This window comes from Podarcis cretensis, assembly GCF_951804945.1.
Source record: "Podarcis cretensis genome assembly, chromosome: 6".
Lineage (NCBI taxonomy): Eukaryota > Metazoa > Chordata > Lepidosauria > Squamata > Lacertidae > Podarcis > Podarcis cretensis.
The window spans coordinates 56950023-56969993 of NC_137175.1; the positions used below are offsets into that span (position 1 = coordinate 56950023).

General features: G+C 40.5%; 1 protein-coding gene across 5 annotated transcripts in view; it reads left to right on the forward strand.

Annotated features, from left to right (window-relative positions):
* The first annotated feature begins 4260 nt into the window (after nucleotides 1-4260).
* Nucleotides 4261-19971, forward strand: part of ELAVL4 (ELAV like RNA binding protein 4) — a 97031-nt gene continuing 81320 nt past the window's right edge. For 2 of the 5 annotated variants that reach the window (XM_079980464.1, XM_079980466.1), the window contains exon 1: nucleotides 17366-17497. In XM_079980464.1, the coding sequence (XP_079836590.1) occupies nucleotides 17381-17497 (117 nt within the window). In that variant the 5' untranslated portion in view covers nucleotides 17366-17380. Of the gene's footprint in view, nucleotides 4537-16790; nucleotides 17031-17365; nucleotides 17498-19681; nucleotides 19917-19971 lie in introns of those variants that run through there. The other 3 variants (XM_079980465.1, XM_079980468.1, XM_079980470.1) reach the window with 3 other exon arrangements.

Below are 19971 nucleotides of genomic sequence, written 5' to 3' on the forward strand. Positions count from 1 at the left end.
ACAGGGCGGTCTGTGGGCGGAGTAACACAAATTACATGCTCAGGTACAGAGGACGCTATATAGACAAAGTAAAAACAGGTGTTTTTTTCAGTTCATACATACAATGAACCTTTGCAATTGATTAAGAATTTCATACAACACATACAAGACTTTTTCCTGCGAACAATGTAAGTTTTCATTCTACTACTAATTTTAAGAAGATTGCTATTTTGCTTGTGGCAAAATTATTCTAACATTAAAATCATTAGTTTTCCAAAATTATTAATATAAAGCATTCAATCTGGAGCAATAGCTCATAATCTGTTCTATTTTAAATGAAAGTTATAACTATATTTAGAGGGCTAATATGAGTGTTTACTACTTTGGTATAATATACTTACTTCTGCAATAATTTTAAATAGGTTATTGCAGAAATGATGTTTGAAAATAACAACAGTTTTTGATGCATTATAATCCCAAATCAATGAACCTTGGTTTAACTGGATTATGGCTCAGGCAGTAAATATGAGGGATGCATTGTCAAAGGGATGTATCCTGAATTGGACATATTTCAAAATAGGTTATATAGAAAGAGTTGCTCTATTAATAATTGGTGTGTGTGGTTATTATTGTTTTGAATGTAAAACACTACTGTACTAGAAGAAATGAAATGTGTAAGCATCAAATCTATATTAAATTTTTAAAAATAGTTTCAGCAACTGAAAGGCTGGGGGAAATGGTAACTATCAGATTCCTACATGTGAGACACACTATGAGTGGGAATGGTTTTAGACTGGAAATTTAATATCAAACTCATGGCAGTAAGTGTTCTCCAAAATCCTAACCACACTGAATGTATACAAAATTGCATATCATTGAAATTTGTGTTTCACTTACCCTAAAACATAGGAAGATGCATGTGTGTTCTGTGTCTGTCTGATGTCTGTCATTAAAACTGCTAAGAGTAGTGGTGCCCACATGCTGAAATGCTTTGGTCACTGAAGTATATTTGGTCCAGGGGCTTAATAAGATATTGCAAACAGGAAATTACCAACAAGGTTTTTTTAAAAAAAAACAACACACAAAATGATGGAATTCAGATTAAATTGATTAAATGTGAATGCATGAGGAACACCCATCTGGCAATCAACACCCATCTCATTTTTGTGAGCTCAATCTCTGTTGGGTTTTGTCATTTATTTATTTATTTAAGTTATGAACAACTTCTTATGAGCATCTCAAAGCAATTTCACAATACAATCAAAACATGTGTAAAACAACTGCTTACATACAAACAGCTAAAACCATTACATATTTAACAAAAAATAAAATGCAACGTAGCTTAACTGGGATAAACATAGGTTAAGGGGGATAAACAGCTCGACTTGTTGAAAGGGCAGTCTTCAACAGGCATTGAAAATACTACGGAGATGGTACCTGCCTGATATGTAATGGGAGGGAGTTCCAAAGGGCAGGTGTCATCACACTAAAAGCCCAACTCCAATATCATAACAGATGGCTTGATACCTTTTTGATATTTGTGGGATGCTCTCTCCTGCAGAGCAGTGATTGGTTGGGGATGTATCTTCAGCAGGACAAACCTGGCTGTTCCGGAAGGTGTTGTGATGGGCGGTTGATACTCTTGATATTTTTACTTGTTTTTTACAACTCGTTTTACATTTTCTTATTTTTAGTATTGTTTTAGATTGCTTTATGATGACTGTTCATCAGTTTTGGTGACAAAGATTATGCTTTATATCACTTCTAGACACTTTCTTTCTTTTGGGGAGTATTTGTATATTTAAAAAGTTACTGTATTAGAAGTTCTCACAGAGCTAGAGGAAATGAACATTCCCTTCAAACTGACTGAACAGCCCTGCATATGTTAGAAACTTTTAGCAAGTATTTTATTTGTACACACTTAAGCAATCAGAACCATATTATTAATAACAATCCAATTTTTGTATTTAAGTGTTTATTAATGAACTGAAAACAGCCTATGTAATGAATTGGAAGCTTTTTGTATTTTATCATCATATAAATCATATGCAACCAGGATTATTCACACACATATATATATATAGAGAGAGAGAGAGAGAGAGAGCTGAGTCCATTTGGACTGAACAGATTTTGCCAGGAATCAGACTTCCATATGCTAATATTAGAAACAGATGGCTTTTCATATTATACACACTGAGTGTAATTCAATGCTAATCTGCCTTTGTTCAAGTACAGGGCATAGCGAGTAAAAATGTCTTTAGTACCTTCCTTAGTTTCAATGATAATACAGAGCAGTGTGAAAGTCAATTAACAGAATCAAGTTTCAGTAGTGCCACCTAATCCCATCCAGAGAGATCAGATCAATGTTGAAATTTCCTGTGGAAATCTTAAACACCTTAATGAATGTTAGATTATTTTCACTTTGTGATAGAAACCCCACTAAAACGAATTATAGCAACACTCAAAGTAGCAATTTAGTATTGGTACACTGGTAGAGATAATTCTACCACTTTCTAGCATTCAGAGACAATTCAGAGATCACTTGTACTGTACTAGCAGAGTTCTGTTAAAGACATTGAAATCACAGGAGTATCTGGTACCGGTATTTGTAAATGTTGAAAAACTAAAGAATGGCTTCAGAAGAAAATATTAATAGGATAAGTGCCATGTATTTTAGTACAGTATATGTTTCTGGTTCCAGCGAGACTCTCTGGGAATTGTTAGGGAAGGCCTAAGCTTCTGACACCTCAACTTTCCATTTTACAATATTGTTGATTGTTGGGCAGAGATATTCAAGTCTAAGGAAAAATGAAGAAGGGTAGGGAATCCACCACTCTTACTATTTTCATAGGTTTCAAATGAAGATAAAAAGATTGTGAGAGTTCTTCTGTTGCAGAAACTTTGAATCGCATTTTGTTTCTGCATGGTAAAGTTGAGGGCTGCAACCTGTTTCCAAACGTAATTTATAATTTTTTTTTCATTACTTAAGAAAATATTTATATTGTCCATTCTCATTTGTTCTGGCTATACTGTATATTGCAGCCATATTTTCTGTTCAAACACAAGAGCTAGAATTATAGGCTGTCTTGACAGCTGGGGCTTCGGTACGTTTTGCTTTAATCACCTTCTAACGTGCATTTTCTGACAAGCCCAAATGTACTTGGGCAAAATTAGTTAGAAATAAGTTCCTGCGTGACGTTTGCTACCCAAGTAAGCGAGCACACACCTTGAGTGCCATATGCAAAGATGTTGTTTTCCAAATGCACAAGTTCTAATAGCATTCAAACGTTTTCTATCCCCACTATCTGGTACAGTATCTGTCCAATTGTTGTAAATGCAAGAACCCCGCGTTTTGCATGTGTGAAAGCCCTCCCATCGGTGCTATATAAGCGCTCCGGCTGCTGGGAGAGAATTTTAAGGGCTTATTTCGTATTTTGCAGTTATGAGGAGCTCCTCCCCCAAAGCCACGTTCTAGTATTTATAGAAACGTATAAGCAAAGCCTCTGGATTGGCCTGAAAACTCCCCCATCCCTCTTAGCGCACAAGCAGGAGTAAGGGTGCCAGGGGAGCGCGGGAAATGTCTGGCCTTCTTTGGGAGTTCTGCACAATCGCCGATCTACGTGGCGGCAACGGGGGCGAAATCCCTGAATTGCGTTGTATAGGCTTTGGTCGCAGGACTGTCCTGCGCGAGATCCTGTCTGCTTGAGTGCGCAGCCCTAGTCACCCATTCCCACCCGCTTTGCCCCGATCGTGCTTTCTGGTAGATCCTTCAGGGTTAATTCACAACACGCCCCGATTGGGCTCCTCGCCAACATAAGTTCCCTGCTTTATTGGTACCGATGTTCTTCAGTCCACACCCTTAGTTCCATGCCCATACCGTGTCTCTGAGCAGCGTGGCAATGGCACGATGGGACACGGGGCAGTAGTTGCTGTTTCTAACATTTTTTAATATTGCAAAGCGCCCTATGATCTTAGGGCGAAGAGTAATATATAAATTTAATAAATAATTAAAAAAAATGCTGTAGGCTTTTGGTTCCAGCTAAACAAAGAAACAAGGGCCCCGCGCTGCATCCAGCCCCCTCAAGACGAAATCTAACGCCCAAAGCAATTGCTCGGAACGCCTGCCGAAGATACGTAGCTGCTTGCAACGCCCGCCTGTTCTGCCTCGTGTTAGCGATTCCCGCTTCCCCAGGCTCAGCGCGGCGTTCCCATTGGGCGAGCCGCGCGCGCGTGGAACGTTGCGTTGCCCTTTACTGGCACGCCGCCGTCACGTGGCGCGCTTTGGAAAGTTCTGCCGCCTTCGAAGGAGCGTTCCGTCGTGCTCGGGCGTTGCTGCTGAGACGCCGAGGCTTCGGAGCTCAGCTTCTTCTTCCCAGGGCGGGTTGCCTTCTCCTGGGCGGGAGAGCGCGTCCCTCGCTTTCTTTCTCCTGGCCGTTGCTCCAAGAAAAAGAGAGGAAAATGCGCCTGAAAGGCAAAGTAACGGCCACCCCTCCACGCCTCGTGCAGCAGGGCCGATTCTGCCGGGATCAGAATGCGGCCAGGATCTCATCCGCTCAGGTATTTGCGGATTAGAACAGCCCCTTTTGTAGGTCGGGGACCCCCCCCCCCCAATTTCTGCCAGGGGCAGAAGGGGCTCCATGCTGACGATTTCCTTTGCTTTTGGAGATAACCTTAGCATAAGTATCTTACTCAAAAGTAAGTCCCGTTTGAATTCAGTGGAGGTTACTCCCTAGGCGGATATAAGATTTATTTCAAGTTTATAACTAACCATAGATTGAATTTAGTGAGGCTTGCTTCAAGGAAAGTAAGCCTAGGATTACAATATTAAAGTGAGAGCATGTTTACTCTCAGGTAAACTCCACTGCACGTTGTGGCTTAGACCACTGGAAGTGTGTTTGGGATTCTGGCCTTCTGAGTAAATCAGTGTTTCCCAGGTCCTGAGGGAAGTTCAGACAACTCTCTGAAATATTCAGTGTAAAGTTTACTTCAAGATCAAATATGAAAACAATTCAATCCAAGTGTTATTTAATAATTGTGAGACGTTTCCTAGTTAGTCCCGTTCCCCCTTTTAAAATAAAGGCATTACTGTTGCACAACATAGCATTTGAAATCTCCACATTTGCTGCTTGGGGTATAGATCTGTGGTCTCCATTCCTCCCTTGCTCTTCAGTTTAGCACTGGTTTTTGTTTTGTTGAAGTTTCTGTCAATGCTGGTGGATAATGAAAATCTCAGTGTAGTGTGGTGGCTAAGAATTTGAGCAGGTTAGAATCTCACATCTTCAGGGGCCTTTGCAAATGGAAATGCTGTCTCGGCCTCCCATCTGCAAGATCTGCATTACAGGATCCTTAAAATGTTCACTAAATTAATATATGTCAGATATTTTCTAGTATATGCAATATAGATGGTAATATCAGGGACTGCTGTTTATGGACAATTTCTCAGTGCCTTTAAAAGCTGCATACCGGAAATCAACTGATGGAGCTGCTCCTTGTTGCAGTGATGGGAACAACTTCACCTGCTGAAGGCATACAGCTTCTGTCTATGAAAGAGCAACAAACCTATCAAAACGCAATTGACAGTTTCCCAAGAATATATATTTATTTGGAAGCTGCTACTTATTTCCCCTCCCCCCTTTACAAAAGGCACAGAAAAATGTTACAGATAACACATCTAAAGGAAGGATAATTTGCAAGTCAATTGTATAAAAAAGGGCAGCTGCATACACGCTCTATAAACATTTGCAAAATATTTTTTTCTACTTTTACAAAATATGTTCCCATACAAAGTGTTTTTCCTTTTGCAAATTGCAGTTTAATGGAAGCTTACAATTTTCTAGTTACCCCTAATTGCCGATTAAAAGTAGTAGTGAGAGTACTGCTTTCATTAGAAGTAGATGAGAGTTTCCACTGCAAACCTGAACCCACACTTATGTTATTGGATATATCTGTACAGTATGTGGATCAGCTGAGGAATGAAACCTTAACATTTTGTTGATAATACCTAAGCACATAAGAACTGTCCTACTGGATTAGATCAGTCTGTCTATTGCAGCATTCATTTTTGAACTGTGGTAAGACAAATTACCCTAGATAGCAACCAACCAAAGAATTTATTTTATTAGCCAAAGGCAGTAACAATTTCATTACAATTTGCCAAACTACAAACCATAACATACAGCATACACCAATGACCTAATAGAAGGCATCAAGGATTTAAGGAAAGGGAGTCAAGAGTTCATTAGTGTAATGTGCTAGCTCATACCTATCTAACTTTCAGTTAGACCTCCAAATCTCCAATGCAACTTCTTGCAATATTGTCTGTCTCTCCCTTTCTTTTATTTCTTACAGTCACTTTATGTGTCACAAATCTGTAAGTGTCACTCAAAAGAAAGTAAACCATTTCTGACATAGTAAACCTGCTTCCAGGAATTAGCAAAAGTTTCAGGAATCAATCTCTTCGATCCCTATACAAAGGGCAGATTAACATATAAGGTATTGATGTCTTCCACCTTTGGTTGACCACATATGCTGAGTCTGTCATATGGAACCCTATGATAGCGGCTATCCAAGACCGCTATGGGCATCACCTTGAATCTTAGCTCTATAAAGGCGTTTCTTAAGGCACCAGGGATGAGTTGGGTCAAATAATAGGCTCTGAAATGCTGTTTTCAGAAATGAGAGCTATGGTAAGAATCTGGATTTCCTAATTAAATGAAAATCCTTTCTGGGTTCTGTCCAGAAGATCCAATCCCAAAGTTGTCTCTTATGATGGGATTTGGACTTAAAGAACATTGGGATGGCCTCAGGTTCCTCACCTTAATATTTTAATTTAGGAAATGTTATAAACCGTATATATATATATATATATATATATATGGAACGTACTTATAATGAAAATTTAATAAAACAGGAAAATATTTTTCAATACTACACAGATAAAATCTGCAGAATTTAAAAATAAGTATACTTAACTAAATTATATGTCCCAGGCTACTTGATAACATAAAGTTTTTAGCTGGCATCTAAAGCAAGATAATAAGGTGACTGCTAAATGTTAATAGGCAGGGAGTTAGTGCCAAACCAGGGCATGTTGGCAATGACCATTCCCTATACGTCCTGAGGATCAGGTACTGAGAACTATACTGCGTCCGAACGTAACATTCCATTTAGTTCTCATAATTTAAAGCTGTTGCTAGATTTCAGTCAGTGTTATTAGGTGATCTTAGCTCTGGTATTACAATAAGTGATGAATAATTTCACTTTCTTCATGCTATTTACCATGAATTTTTCTATAAAATTGGCACGTTTATATTTCTCTTCAAATGTTTTAACCCATAACACTTTTGAGAATATCTGTAGTCTTATGGGGCTCAAACCATAGGTACCTGTTCCACTCTCAGCCTCCCCAAATGAAGCAGAAAGGCTTTTCACAATATGAAACACTTAGAGTATAGGGTTTCAGATCTTGGGGAAGCTACCAAGTGTGTTTAGCTGAACCTGTTTAGAAGCTCAACATAGGAAGGTAGAGCATGGAGCAGGCAAGTCTGCCATGTGCAGGAACAGTGGGAGCAGTGGCAGAGTGTACATCTCCTTCCTCAGTTTGAGCCCTTCCACATTCTTTTTGAATGTCTGCGGAGGGAGAATGAGATTGGATAAAAACAGAGAAGCTGACTTCTTACCTGAAACTTACTTGTTTTATACAGTAGACTAGATTTTGTTCCTCAGTGTGCCTTGGAAAGTAGACAGAACTAAGTCCATAGAGGACTCAGAAAAACATACAGTGGTGCCTCGCAAGACGAAAAACCCGCTAGACGAAAGGGTTTTCCGTTTTGGAGGCGCTTCGCAAAACGAATTTTCTATGGGCTCGCTTCGCAAGACGAAATGTCTTGAGAGTTTTTCCGACTTTTTTTTTCCTTTCCCCCCTTTTTCTAAGCCACTTATCTGCTAATCCGCTAAGCCGTCAATGGGCTTGCTTCGCAAGACGAAAAAACCGCTAGACGAAGAGAATCGCGGAACAGATTCTTTACGTCTTGCGAGGCACCACTGTATCCATGGAGACGCCCAAGTTTGTTTCTCATATTTGCTATAAAAAATGTTGATGGCGATGTTTGTAAAACATTCTGATTTTGTAATAAAAATTAAAGCGGACAGAGAATTGGAGCTCTCTTTTCTCTTTGTAGTTGATTTCCTTTTAAAAATGCTGAGGTCAGATTGAGTGCATTCACTGAATCTCTGACTTATTTGGACATTCAGGGACTAAAGTTGACATGAGTTGAAAGTGGATCATCAATCAGTTCCTCACAAGATCAGTTCCCCAGTTTGTCATACATTTCAGCAAAGTTAGTGTTTCCATTGCTGCTCCATCCGGTCTCTTCTGCAATGCTTTTAAGGGCATTTGTGTGTCTGAAAATAATCCCCAGGACTGGAATTTCTAGAAGTTTTTTTTTTTGCAGGTTGTTTAAAGTCATGCATGCCCACTTCTACTCTAACATGTGGCATGGCTACATTTCTAAGTTTTTCCACATTTTTCTCATAATAGGAGGTATGTGACTTTCTCATATGTTTCAGGATATAAGTGCATACAGAGAAAGTGTTAATTAATACCTTGCTTGTACAGTACTATAAAATGTGAAGCCAGTGACCCAAGAATGTTGGAGAGGAAGTGTGGCTGAAACACCCTTGTGTATGTAGACAGGTGTTAATTCATGATAACCCTGGGATTGCAACCTCTGCAGCCAGATAAAGTAAGGATGGAAGGCCTCAGAATAACAACCCTGGAAAAAGCTTTAACTTCCCTTGCTGCTCAGAGGCATTACTTACCTGGATTACTTACCTTCGCCACAGTGCCATGCAAAATATTTTGCAGTTTTCTTCTAAAAGGTGAAACGGAACTGTTGTGTTTATATGAGTATCATGTATTTAAAAATTGAATTAAATGCTATTGAGTTATTTCTGTTTTTTCTACAGGCATCTCTTATGAAAGTAAGTACATTTATAAGTACAGTGGTACCTCGGGTTACATACGCTTCAGGTTACAGACCCCGCTAACCCAGAAATAGTACCTCAGGTTAAGAACTTTGCTTCAGGATGAGATCAGTAATCGTGCTCCAGCGGCAGCGGGAGGCCCCATTAGCTAAAGTGGTGCTTCAGGTTAAGAACGGACCTCCGGAACGAATTAAGTACTTAACCCGAGGTACCACTGTATGGTTGAGTAGAAATAAATGAATGCTATTCTTTGAAATACTTGAATGGAAGTACAGTAGAACCTCTACTTACGACTGCCTCTACTTGGGCCCGATCCAAGTTGTGACCGTGGCAAACCCGGAAGTAAATTTGCGCAGAAGCGGCTTCTGCTGTTCGTGCACGTGCAGATGCGGCTGCCACCGTCTACACATGTGCAGAGGTGCACTGCTGCCGAATGCGTCTGCGCACAGCAGTGCTTCTACCAACGACCCAGATCGACTTATGGACGGACCTCCGGAACTGATTACGTCTGTAAGTAGAGGTTCCACTGTAAATGGATTGTGCCCAGCTGTGTCGTTTTGCTGGTGGAAGCCTTCTGTCAGCGGAAAGTGGAGGGAGGTAATTCCCTAGCCTCCCCCCCCCCGTCTCTCCCCTAAATCTTCCCTGAATGGTCCCTGGAGAGACACCATTGGATTTAGCCCAATATATTTATTTGACCAAAATTAAACTGAGCCTTAGTTTGCATGTTAAATCAAATGATGGCTTAGCAGTGGGTGTGCAGGAGAGCAGATTGTGGCTGCTTTGTTCTTCCCTAGTCGTTTTTCTCATGCACTTCATAAGCTTCTGTTAGATTCCAAACATCATGGACACCGCATCACAGTCCTGGAAGGGACACATGGATGTTATCCAGACTGACCCCTCAATCTTATAACACTCGAGGGAATGCAAATTGTCATGCAATACAATAGAATATAAGGAATAAAAGAAGCAATAAAATGCAATTAAGAATCACACAGTGCATTACAGTTGCTATGGCAGCAATCCCCCCTCCCATTAAGTGGTCCACCAAAGGCCAGCATTTATGGGGTGGGGGTGGTGAATTGGGAGCAATTATAATGACAGACCTCCAGCCATCAGGCAATTTTGAAATCCTTCCACATTTTAATAATAATAATAATAATAATTTTTATTTATACCCCGCCCTCCCCAGCCAAGGCCGGGCTCAGAGCGGCTTACAAGCAATAATAAAAACAAATTGAATGATTACAACTTAAAAACAAAATTAAAATACAACATTAAAATATGGAAACATTAAAATGTAGCCTCATCGCAGGAGGAGAAGGAAAGGAAAAAAGAAAGAAAGGGAGGGAGGGAATCAAATTGGCTCCAAGCCAAAGGCCAGGCGGAACAACTCTGTCTTACAGGCCCTGCGGAAAGAAATCAGATCCTGCAGGGCCTTGGTCTCATGAGGCAGAGCGTTCCACCAGGCTGGAGCCAGAGTTGAAAAGGCCCTGGCTCTGTTTGAAGCCAATCTAACTTCCTTAAGGCCCGGGACCACTAGGGTGTTGCTATTTATGGACCTTGAGGCTCTCCGTGGGGCATACCGGGAGAGGCGGTCCCGTAGGTACGAAGGTCCTAGGCTGTGAAGGGCTTTAAAGGTCAAAAGCAGCACCTTAAATCTGACCCTGTACTCTACCGGGAGCCAGTGCAGTTTGAAAAGCACTGGGTGAATATGCTCCCGTGGCAGAGACCCCATGAGAAGCCTCGCTGCAGCATTCTGCACCCTCTGGAGTTCTGGGTCAGCTTCGAGGGCAGCCCCGCGTAGAGCGAATTACAGTAGTCAAGCCTGGAGATGACCGTCGCATGGATCACTGTGGCCAGGTCGGGGCGGGAAAGTTAAGGGACCAACTGCTTGATGCGGCGAAGGTGGAAAAATGTCGCCTTGGCTGTTGCTGTAACTTGCGCCTCCATGGAAAGGGAGGCGTCAAGGATTACACCCAAACTCTTAACGGAAGGCAATGGCACTAATTGGGCCCCCGCAAGAGAAGGGAGTTGGTCCCTCATCCCCATACCATCCCGACCTAGCCATAGGACCTCTGTCTTCGAAGGATTTAGTTTCAATCGGCTCCCACGAAACCATCCAGCCACAGCTTCCAAGCATCTGGTCAGTGTGTTCGGGGTCGAGTCGGTGTGGCCATCCATCAGCAGATAGATCCAAGGGATCCTATCCCTTTTCTGGAAAGGCCTGTTTCAAGGCCTAACACTAGGAAGCCCCAGTGAAAGGAAACCCAGCAGTAGATCTGTCCTGCAGACCTATCTGTGAGTAGGTCTTGCTCTTTCGTACCTGATAGACTCCTCTGCTAGCAAAGGTTTTCTGCCAGCAGCTGTTTTTCTTCCTAACCCCCTCCTGCCCGTGAATCTGCCAGTCAGGATTGCCTCGCCTAAAGTATATGTTTATTTCCTTAATGCTTGTCATACTATAAATTGGCAGGATTTTAAAAATACCGCATTTTTCACCCGGTGCAGTGTAGGAACAGGTAATCTGGTGCAATCGTTTTTGTTTCGAAACAACTCTAAAAACAAAGCACTGCTAGTTTATTAGGGTAGTTTAAAGGTCCCTTATTGTCCAGTGTCAGAAGAACAATTAAGTTTTATCTGAACAGAGCAGGGTGTCTCTAGATACAGGTAAACAAAGCACATAGTGATAGTAAGAGAGCGCGCTTGTTGCATTGATGAATCCTTTAAAAACGTGAGGGGAAGTGCCACGTGGGGAGAACCATAAATCTGTTTCTGGATTGGAATATGTTCCATTGGAAGTTAGTAGCATATGGCAGCATAGATCTCTGTGCTGCTAGTTTTTCTACAGTTAATGTCAATTGTCTTTCATTGCTATAATATTCTAAGAAACCTCTTGGTTTGAAAATGTGAAATGTTTATACACGGGGAGGGGAGGTGGAGAAAGGAAGGTCAGCTTAGGAATTTCCTTTTTAGGGAGATCTACCACGCCCACTATCTTCTTCATTTGAAGGGCTCTGGCAACATTTTTATTTCATAAGGTTTTTAATGAGTGACTTGTGATTGACTCTATAAATTGTTAATGTTGATATATGTGGTTGATTTCTTTATTATTTTTACTCGATACAGTTTTAATCGTAGTTTTATTACTGTTCCATTGTTTTAATTGTGTAAGCTGCCTTTGAAAAGAATTATTATTCAAGGCGGAATAAAAACGACTTCAATAAATGGAGGATAAAAGAAAATCAGAGCTTGCTTGCTTGCTTGCTTTCTTCTGACCCAAATGGTATTGTTTCCACGTGGGTAAAGGCTCATCCTTCTCAGGGGTTTTGAAAAAGACTTCACATTTGAGTTTTATGTCCTGTTCTGTGAGTGTGAGTCCCAGATTTAGAGCAGAACCAGCTTGGAACTCCTGAGGAACAGAGATGCAGGGAAGTTGCAGAATTTCTTCAAAGGCCTCTTTACTATACAATTAAAGCTTTAATAGTGTTATGTCACAATCTTTGGTTACACAAGAGGTCCTCTGAGCCCTTTTTGTACCTAGATCATTGCCTTAAAAATATTTCTCTTCCAAATGACTGCTCTGTAGTAGTGTCCGTTAATTGTACAGTGGTACCTCTGGATATGCACACCTCCGGTTGCGTATCCTTCAGGATGCGAACGTGGCAAACCTGGAAGTATTTTTCCAGGTTTCGCCACGCGCACATGCGCAGAAGTGCTCTACCGCTGCATGCGCAGAAGCAGTCCCTCCGGTTGCAGAAACTTTGGGATCCAACAGGAGCTCCGGAACAGATCCCTTTCTGGGGGAGAAAGAGCAAGGAGATTGTGAGCCGCTTTGAGACTCCTTAAGGGGCGTGAAAGGCGGGATATCAAGTCCAAACTCCTCCTCTTCTTCCACAACGGGAGGTACCACTGTACACTCATACCTCAGGTTCAGGTTGTGTGTTTTTGAGTTGCGCACTGCACCAAACCTGGAAGTACTGGAACAGGTTACTTCCGGGTTTCGGCACAGAAGCACTAAATCGCGCTTTGCGCATGCGCAGAAGTGCTGAATCGCAACCCGCGCGTGCGCAGACGTGGCACTGCGAGTTGCGAACGTGCCTCCAGCACGGATCACGTTCACAACCCGAGTGTCCACTGTACTAGTTTATGTGGTTGCTGCATAATTTTGTCGTTTCAAAGTGGTTTTCATAGTTATCAGTACATCTTTAAAATAACTTACAATTAGCTTGGAATCTTAACAGGATTTCAATTTCATAATGGGGTACAGTATGGCATTTGACACATTCCTTCCTTCCCCCGCCTTAGGTGTGTTCACATACTTGCCTGCATATTTTGAAGCTGAGGATCTATTTGATGGGTCCGTATAACATCTGAATTGGGTTTGAGAAAGGTGTGTAGTCGTATTCTGATCTGTAGTGTTGACTCCTTGCACATGAAAGCTTTCTTCCCTCACTAATAGATTGAAAATGAGAGTACTGCTCTTTTTGTTGGAGATCTGTTTCAGTCACATTGGTCTGGTGTGCAGTACGGCATATGGTGGTATGTCAGTTGTTTGATATTGATTGGCTGCGTTTCGCTCTGGGGATTTTGGCTTCTTAAAAATGTGTCTTATGTCTGCTCACCTCCACTTTCCCTTTGCTGTTTGGCTCCATTATAAAACAGTGCTCTTAACAAACAGGATAATAAAAATCTTGAAAATCTAGGAAGCCATGAATATTTTATTCAAAACAGTAATTATGCTTTGAAGTTACACTTTAAAATTAATGTTTGGGAGATTAACAGAGGGACCTAATTGAACAGAAGAAAATGTGTATATCAATACTTCCTTGGAAAAGGGATATATTTATTTTCAATGTAAATATGGGGAAATAGTAACAGCAGGCAGGAAGAAATGTGATGTTTATGTGAAGAAAAAATGATTGGGATCATCATTTATTTCATTGGGAAATACTAATTGTGTCAGGTGAGGGTATGCCTCTCAAAGGAAACTGCACTACATTTTGATAACATTAGGAGACATATTCTTCAACCACCACAGTTGAGTCTGGAATTCTCTGTGTTGAATCTAACCAAGTCACTATGTGAGGGGAGTTAAATTTGCTTGCACAGTGGAACTTTGCCTTCTCCCAGGTATCCATCCCTACCACCAAATCTGCTCTGGAGGATTGAAGAGAAACCCAGAGCAGATCTGGGTGAGTGTGGGGGCTCAGGGGCAGGAAGAGTGAGTGAGCATCCTCTTGCACAAGTGAAAGTTGTTCTGCTTGGACAATTAATTGGATGCAGCCTTTTATATACCTGGATTTCAATGTTCTGTACCTTCATATTTAGGCTTTCAAAATTGAAGATTTATTAGTATTGAGAAAAGAGCAGTAGCCCAATTTAGATTGCCATTGTGTTGCTGGTTTTCCAGAGGCAGAAAATAGGAGAAAATGGGGATAGTTTTTATAATGGAGGTAACTTGATTAGTGGTAAGGTTGCACAATGATCTATATTAGGACCATTGTTATTTTTGCTTGTTTTGTTTTATTACATACAACAATATTAATGTTTGAGAAATACAGAAAGAAACAATGACTTGCCTGTTTGACCTATCTGATTAAGAATTATTTAATTAATTTATAAATGCACTGTAGTCAGCGGTGATCAGCAATGTGGCCAAGTTTACAGATGACACCAAATGATTCAGGAAAGTGAAAAGCCAAATCAATACGGCAAGGAGTTCCATATGGACCTCCATATTGGTGAATTAGTGTAAGTGCAGAGATGGACATATGGGCAATATATATATACTCCCTGTCTTGTTTCCTTGCTTGCACAAAAGAAGCAGCAAAGTGGATGCATGTGTGTGAGGCTCATTCATATTGCAGCTTATTAAGCCACATTCTAAAATTGGCAACCTCCTAGGCTACATCTTAGGTAGGTGCCTGCTGAATGGGGGTGGAAATGGAAATCTTCGTTATAGCTGAGTAGGGAAGGGGAGTGTCTCTCCTTAAGGGGGTATAGTTTAGATGCAATAAGCCACATACTCCTGCATCCCTAAGGTACCAAGAAGAGGCCCTGTAGACTTTTTTGCTCAGCAGTCCCCTAGGTCCTGCAATCATTCATTGGACTCCGAAGCTGTCTTCCTATGAATTGTCCAAGTGTAGATTACAGCACACAGTTGAGTCTGCTAGTGCATATGGACTGGATCATTACAGCACTCTCTCGTATTGAATCTTACCTAGTCCTTTCCCCAAAAATAATGTTTTCTGTTAAGCTTTTGACAGAATTCCTGAAATCTCCAGCCCCTACTGAAATTTAAGGCTGCATACACATGACATTCTAGAATTAATGGAGATGGAAGTTCTTTTTTCTATGTAGTCCACATGCTGTCTAGATCCACTGCATATTTTTCCCCTTGAAAAGCTCTTCTTAAAAACTTGTTTCATGCCCAAATTAAAATATCATTGATTCTGCATCACTGGGATTGTATCCACACTTGTGGGTGGGCGTATACAATGGTGGGTTTTCAAATGGGTACCAATGTGTATCAAGTAACCACATCCACCCTTGTGGAAGGCAGGACTAAATGTAGATCAAAAACAGTATGTTGAGGACAATTATGGATTGAGAAAAATGAAATGGTGCTACAAATGGGTTGCATGTGTACACAGCCTAAGGTGAAGTATATGCAACTGAATGAACATACATTATTCTCAATATCTCTTCATTCCATCTGCTGTCTTTCTGAGCTCATGTTTAGATTTTAAGCTCCTTGGGACGGAGAGCAGTCCTTTTAAACTTTATGGAGTACTACTACTGCTACTACTACAACTACTACTACTAATAAATATAGTATCCATGGAGTCTTCTGTATCTTCTTTATATTCTCCATGAAATGTCATACACAAATCTGAATTGTAGATAGCTGAACGGGGCCTTGCAGTTGTTTAGAAAAGGTACTGTTTTGTTCCCAGTACCACAACCTAAAATCAAGGGTGCTTTTTAATCATCACTTTTAATCATCACTTTGAGCTTATCCGTTCAGTCACAAGGACTATAAACATCAAGCAAGAACTTGCAAGTGGCATAAAAGCTAGGATGCTCAGCTTTTCTGTAGGCATTGTAAATTTTTCATCCAAACATTACACTAAACCTGCAATTTACGTGGGGGTCATGTTCCAGCGATCGCATCTAAAGCCAAAATCGTTTGTAGTCAAAATACATTGGATTCAATGGTGGGTGGATTGCCAAAGTCTGTTTTCCTGGAAGTCCACCCCCTTTCCGCTCCCTCCCTCCCTCCCTCCCTCTTTATTTATTTATTTATTTACCAACCATGTACAGCTGAATGCGCACAAGGTAAAATGCACATAAATTGCAGGGTTACTGTATTCCAAACAACTAGACGAGTTAAATGGGATTGTTGTAGAATTCCGCTAAACTGAGCAAAGGGGACAGTGCTGAAGTTTAATGAACATTTTACTAAACCCTTTCAAAAGTGGTAATTGGGCTTTTCATTTAAGATGCCTTGTTTTCTTATGGGGGGACGACCCTGGTAAGTAATTTTTGAAATCACTCATTTCCCCCCACCCACCCACACAAAAGCTGTGCATGATTCTTTGACAAAGCAGATGATACAATCATGCAAGCCACACCTTTGTCCCTTATAAATACTTGGCATTTTATTTGTTTAAGGAGCCACAGTTAGGAGCCGTTCAGTTGCAATCTCAAGATGTTCATTTTGATTCATTCCACGCTGCCCACCTGGTGGCTAGAGAGTGAACTGTTACTTTAAAGAACAGTTTAAGTAACAACCATGCTTTGGAGTAGCAGGCAAAAGAGAGCAGTACATGTTACAGAAGTGAGTCTGCTCTGTATGCGAAGAGGGAAAATGCAGCTCACTGACTAGGTGTTTTAATGTGTTAAATCTAGGGAGAAAACATTGTTGTGTGCAGGAAATTTGACTTCCCCTGTGCTGATAGAGGACTGGATTTGCAAAGGATTCTCTTTTCCGTTTCTCTAAAACCAAAATCTGTGGCAAGATGTTTGAAATCACCAGGACGCTTAGTGCTGCTTTGTTAAATAATGAGGTAATATTTTGTCACATCTTCTGGGCAGTGTTTGGTTTTTCTTCTTCTTCTCCATATGTTTAGAAAAGATTCCATCCTCAAAAGTGAGAGATTTAAAAGGAAAAAGGGGGGGGGGATAGAAATCCTTCGCTTTATTTTTCTTTTTTCTTTTTTTTAAAACAACACCTCCCATCAATCATTTTGGATAACAGGATTCTCTTTTATTTGTGGTTTTAATCAGCTGCTGTTGCCTAGGACATTATGCCACGCAAGCCTTCTTAACTGCACAGTGTAGGTAGTTATTAACGCTGAATTGGCTTCTAGTATAGTCCATCTGGACTCTGTATGAGAAAGCTTGCTGGCGGTTCCTGATGCTAAGATACCCGCAACCTTTGGGATGCATGCATGGTGGAGAGGGACACAGTGCTATGAGATCACTTCTTTTAAGGGAAACTGTCATTAATGAGTCAAGAAACTGCTCATTTATGGTAAGGAAGAAGAGGGAGGGCAAAAGGACTCGTGTGGTTTCATTTTGAAAATGGATTAGCTGCATTTTGAGTCAAGTTTTTGGGGGGAGGGGGAGGTAAAGGGGGTTTCATCAAAATAGCATCTCCACTTGGAGGCTTCTCTCGGTTTATGGTTGAGAGACTTTATTGAAAATTTTGATGCTTTACAAATTGTGTCACTGCTGGTGATGCACTGGTCAGCCACCCCCCCCCCCCCCGAAAGATGAATGGTCCTATTGGAAATCTGATAATAAGACTGTTCCCCCAGCACCAACAATAGGATTCTGCCTTTGTCTTTAGAGAGAGGCCTCTGTGGACATGAGTGTATTTGCCTTGTGGTTTCCCCCCCACTTGCTTTATTATTTATTTATTTCAATTCTCTTAAATATTTTTCTTGTGTGGTTCTCAGCGTTGGTGCACATTGTACAAAATGCATGGATTTTTAGGTTGGCAAGACAGCCAATTTATGCTTGTATCTGCAATTGTATTTTAAGACAAAGAGCTGAATAATGATTCTGGACATTTAAAAAACGGTGGCTAATGAAGTGCGTTGAGACGGAGAAAAGGATGGAGAAAGGATTTCTTTACTCTGTTTAATTTTTTTTTTAACCTCTCAGAAATTAATTCAAAATCACTATTACAAATGAAACTTGCATGTTACAGTTGGGATTCACCATCCTCTTGCCCAGCCATTTACTCTACCGTCGTACTACTTGATGTTTTTAAGTTTTGAAATGGGTTAGTTGAATCTCTTAGTTTTAAGTAGAGAGCAATCAGATCCAGAAGCAAAAGGGAAGCTTACAGTTATTTAAACAGTGTACAATTTTCTTTTTCAGTGAGTTGCTTTTGTTTCAGTTTTCACTTCTTTATTTTCATTATGGGTTATGTTTGCTCATTGTATAGTAATATTGTGGTCTCAGTGGAAGATGTGTATGCTGCATGGCCCATGGTAGTGTTTTACTCAGATGTGGCTGCATTAGAAACTGACAAATCAGTTTCTAATAGCTTGGAAACGTTTTAGCTAATTTCAGATGGCACACAGAATAGTTTTGCTCAGAACATTCAGTGAGAGCATATTTTGTGTGTGTGTAAAATTGTTAATCTGAGTTGGCTATAGTATGAGCAGGTTCTAGTTTATAGACTAGGCTGCTTGAAGCAAACATAAGAATAGTGAATGCGTTTTGGAAACAAACTCTTTTTTATTGCAAATGTAGATGAAAATAATCCTTATTGAAAGTGTTTTCACTAAGTGGGTGGACAGTGAAAAGTTTGTGACATTTTGTGTCACATTTGTGATTTTTATTTTCTCAGATGCAAATAAGCAAAGAAATTTCCACAACCATAGCGAGACTTAAAAATGCTCTCTTGTATAGTGTAGAAAAGCATTACTGTCTTTGTTTTGGTCTTAAACCAGAACAGAACAGTCCCTAAAACAAATCCCTAAAATCTTTCCCCCCCATTTTCTACCTGAACATTCTGCCTAAATTTTTGTCCTGAGAAATATCCAGCGACTGTAATTTTGTAAATCAAATTTACAAATTACACGAACGTCCTTTATTATGGGCAGATCTTTGGGAATTATGTAGAGACTAAACACCGTAGCACCAATGAATAAATACAGTTAAGATGCGCATTAAAGTGTTTTTGTCATATCTTTTAAGCCTAGAGGCAGATCATTAAATATGCATTTCTCTGGAAAGCAACTGTCGAGAAAGATAAGGTGGTTTAAATGGTCTAGACTTCACAGCCTTGCATGGAAGAGGTGAGAGGATGGAGTCAGTGGAGCATGGCTGAGGTGTAACACTTGAGTGTCAAAGTGCTGGAAACTCTAAGGTGTGGCCTGAAACTGCCCCTCTCTCTGAGTGACTGATGGAGGAAGGGGGAAAGAGGTGTGGGTAAAATCCATGCATGTGTGATGTTCCTAAACTGGCCCTTAATTACTAGACACAAGCAGCAGTTCAGAAATCTGGTCTCTGTTGTTGTAGAGGTCACCAAATCATTAACATTGTCAATCTGGCAGTAGCTAATTTCAATAGCACCTGATGTTGCAACGCCTCCTTTAGTTTCCCTAGCCAATCGGATCTTGCTTTCAGCTGACAGATGGTCCCATAAATGGATGTAAAAAGGAGAAGCTGCTAGCCAATTTCATCAAGGCTCTATTCAGTTGTTAGCTATGTTTTAAAATCAGGGGGCTTCATCACAGTGCTTGGGTTTTTGTTTTGTTTTCCTCATTTTGCTGCACCCTACAACAGCACTGTGTGTTTTGTGGATTTTTGATTTTGATTTTTAATTTATAAAAAAAGATACCATTCTAACACATTTAGTTCCCTGAAACCGTATCAAATCCTTAGAGGAATTGAAGCCTTGCAAGACCTATTATTTGCCATTTAGAATGGTTATGGTAGGTATTAGTAGTTTTTAAAATCTGTTTGTTACAGCAGTCTTTCATAGTCTGT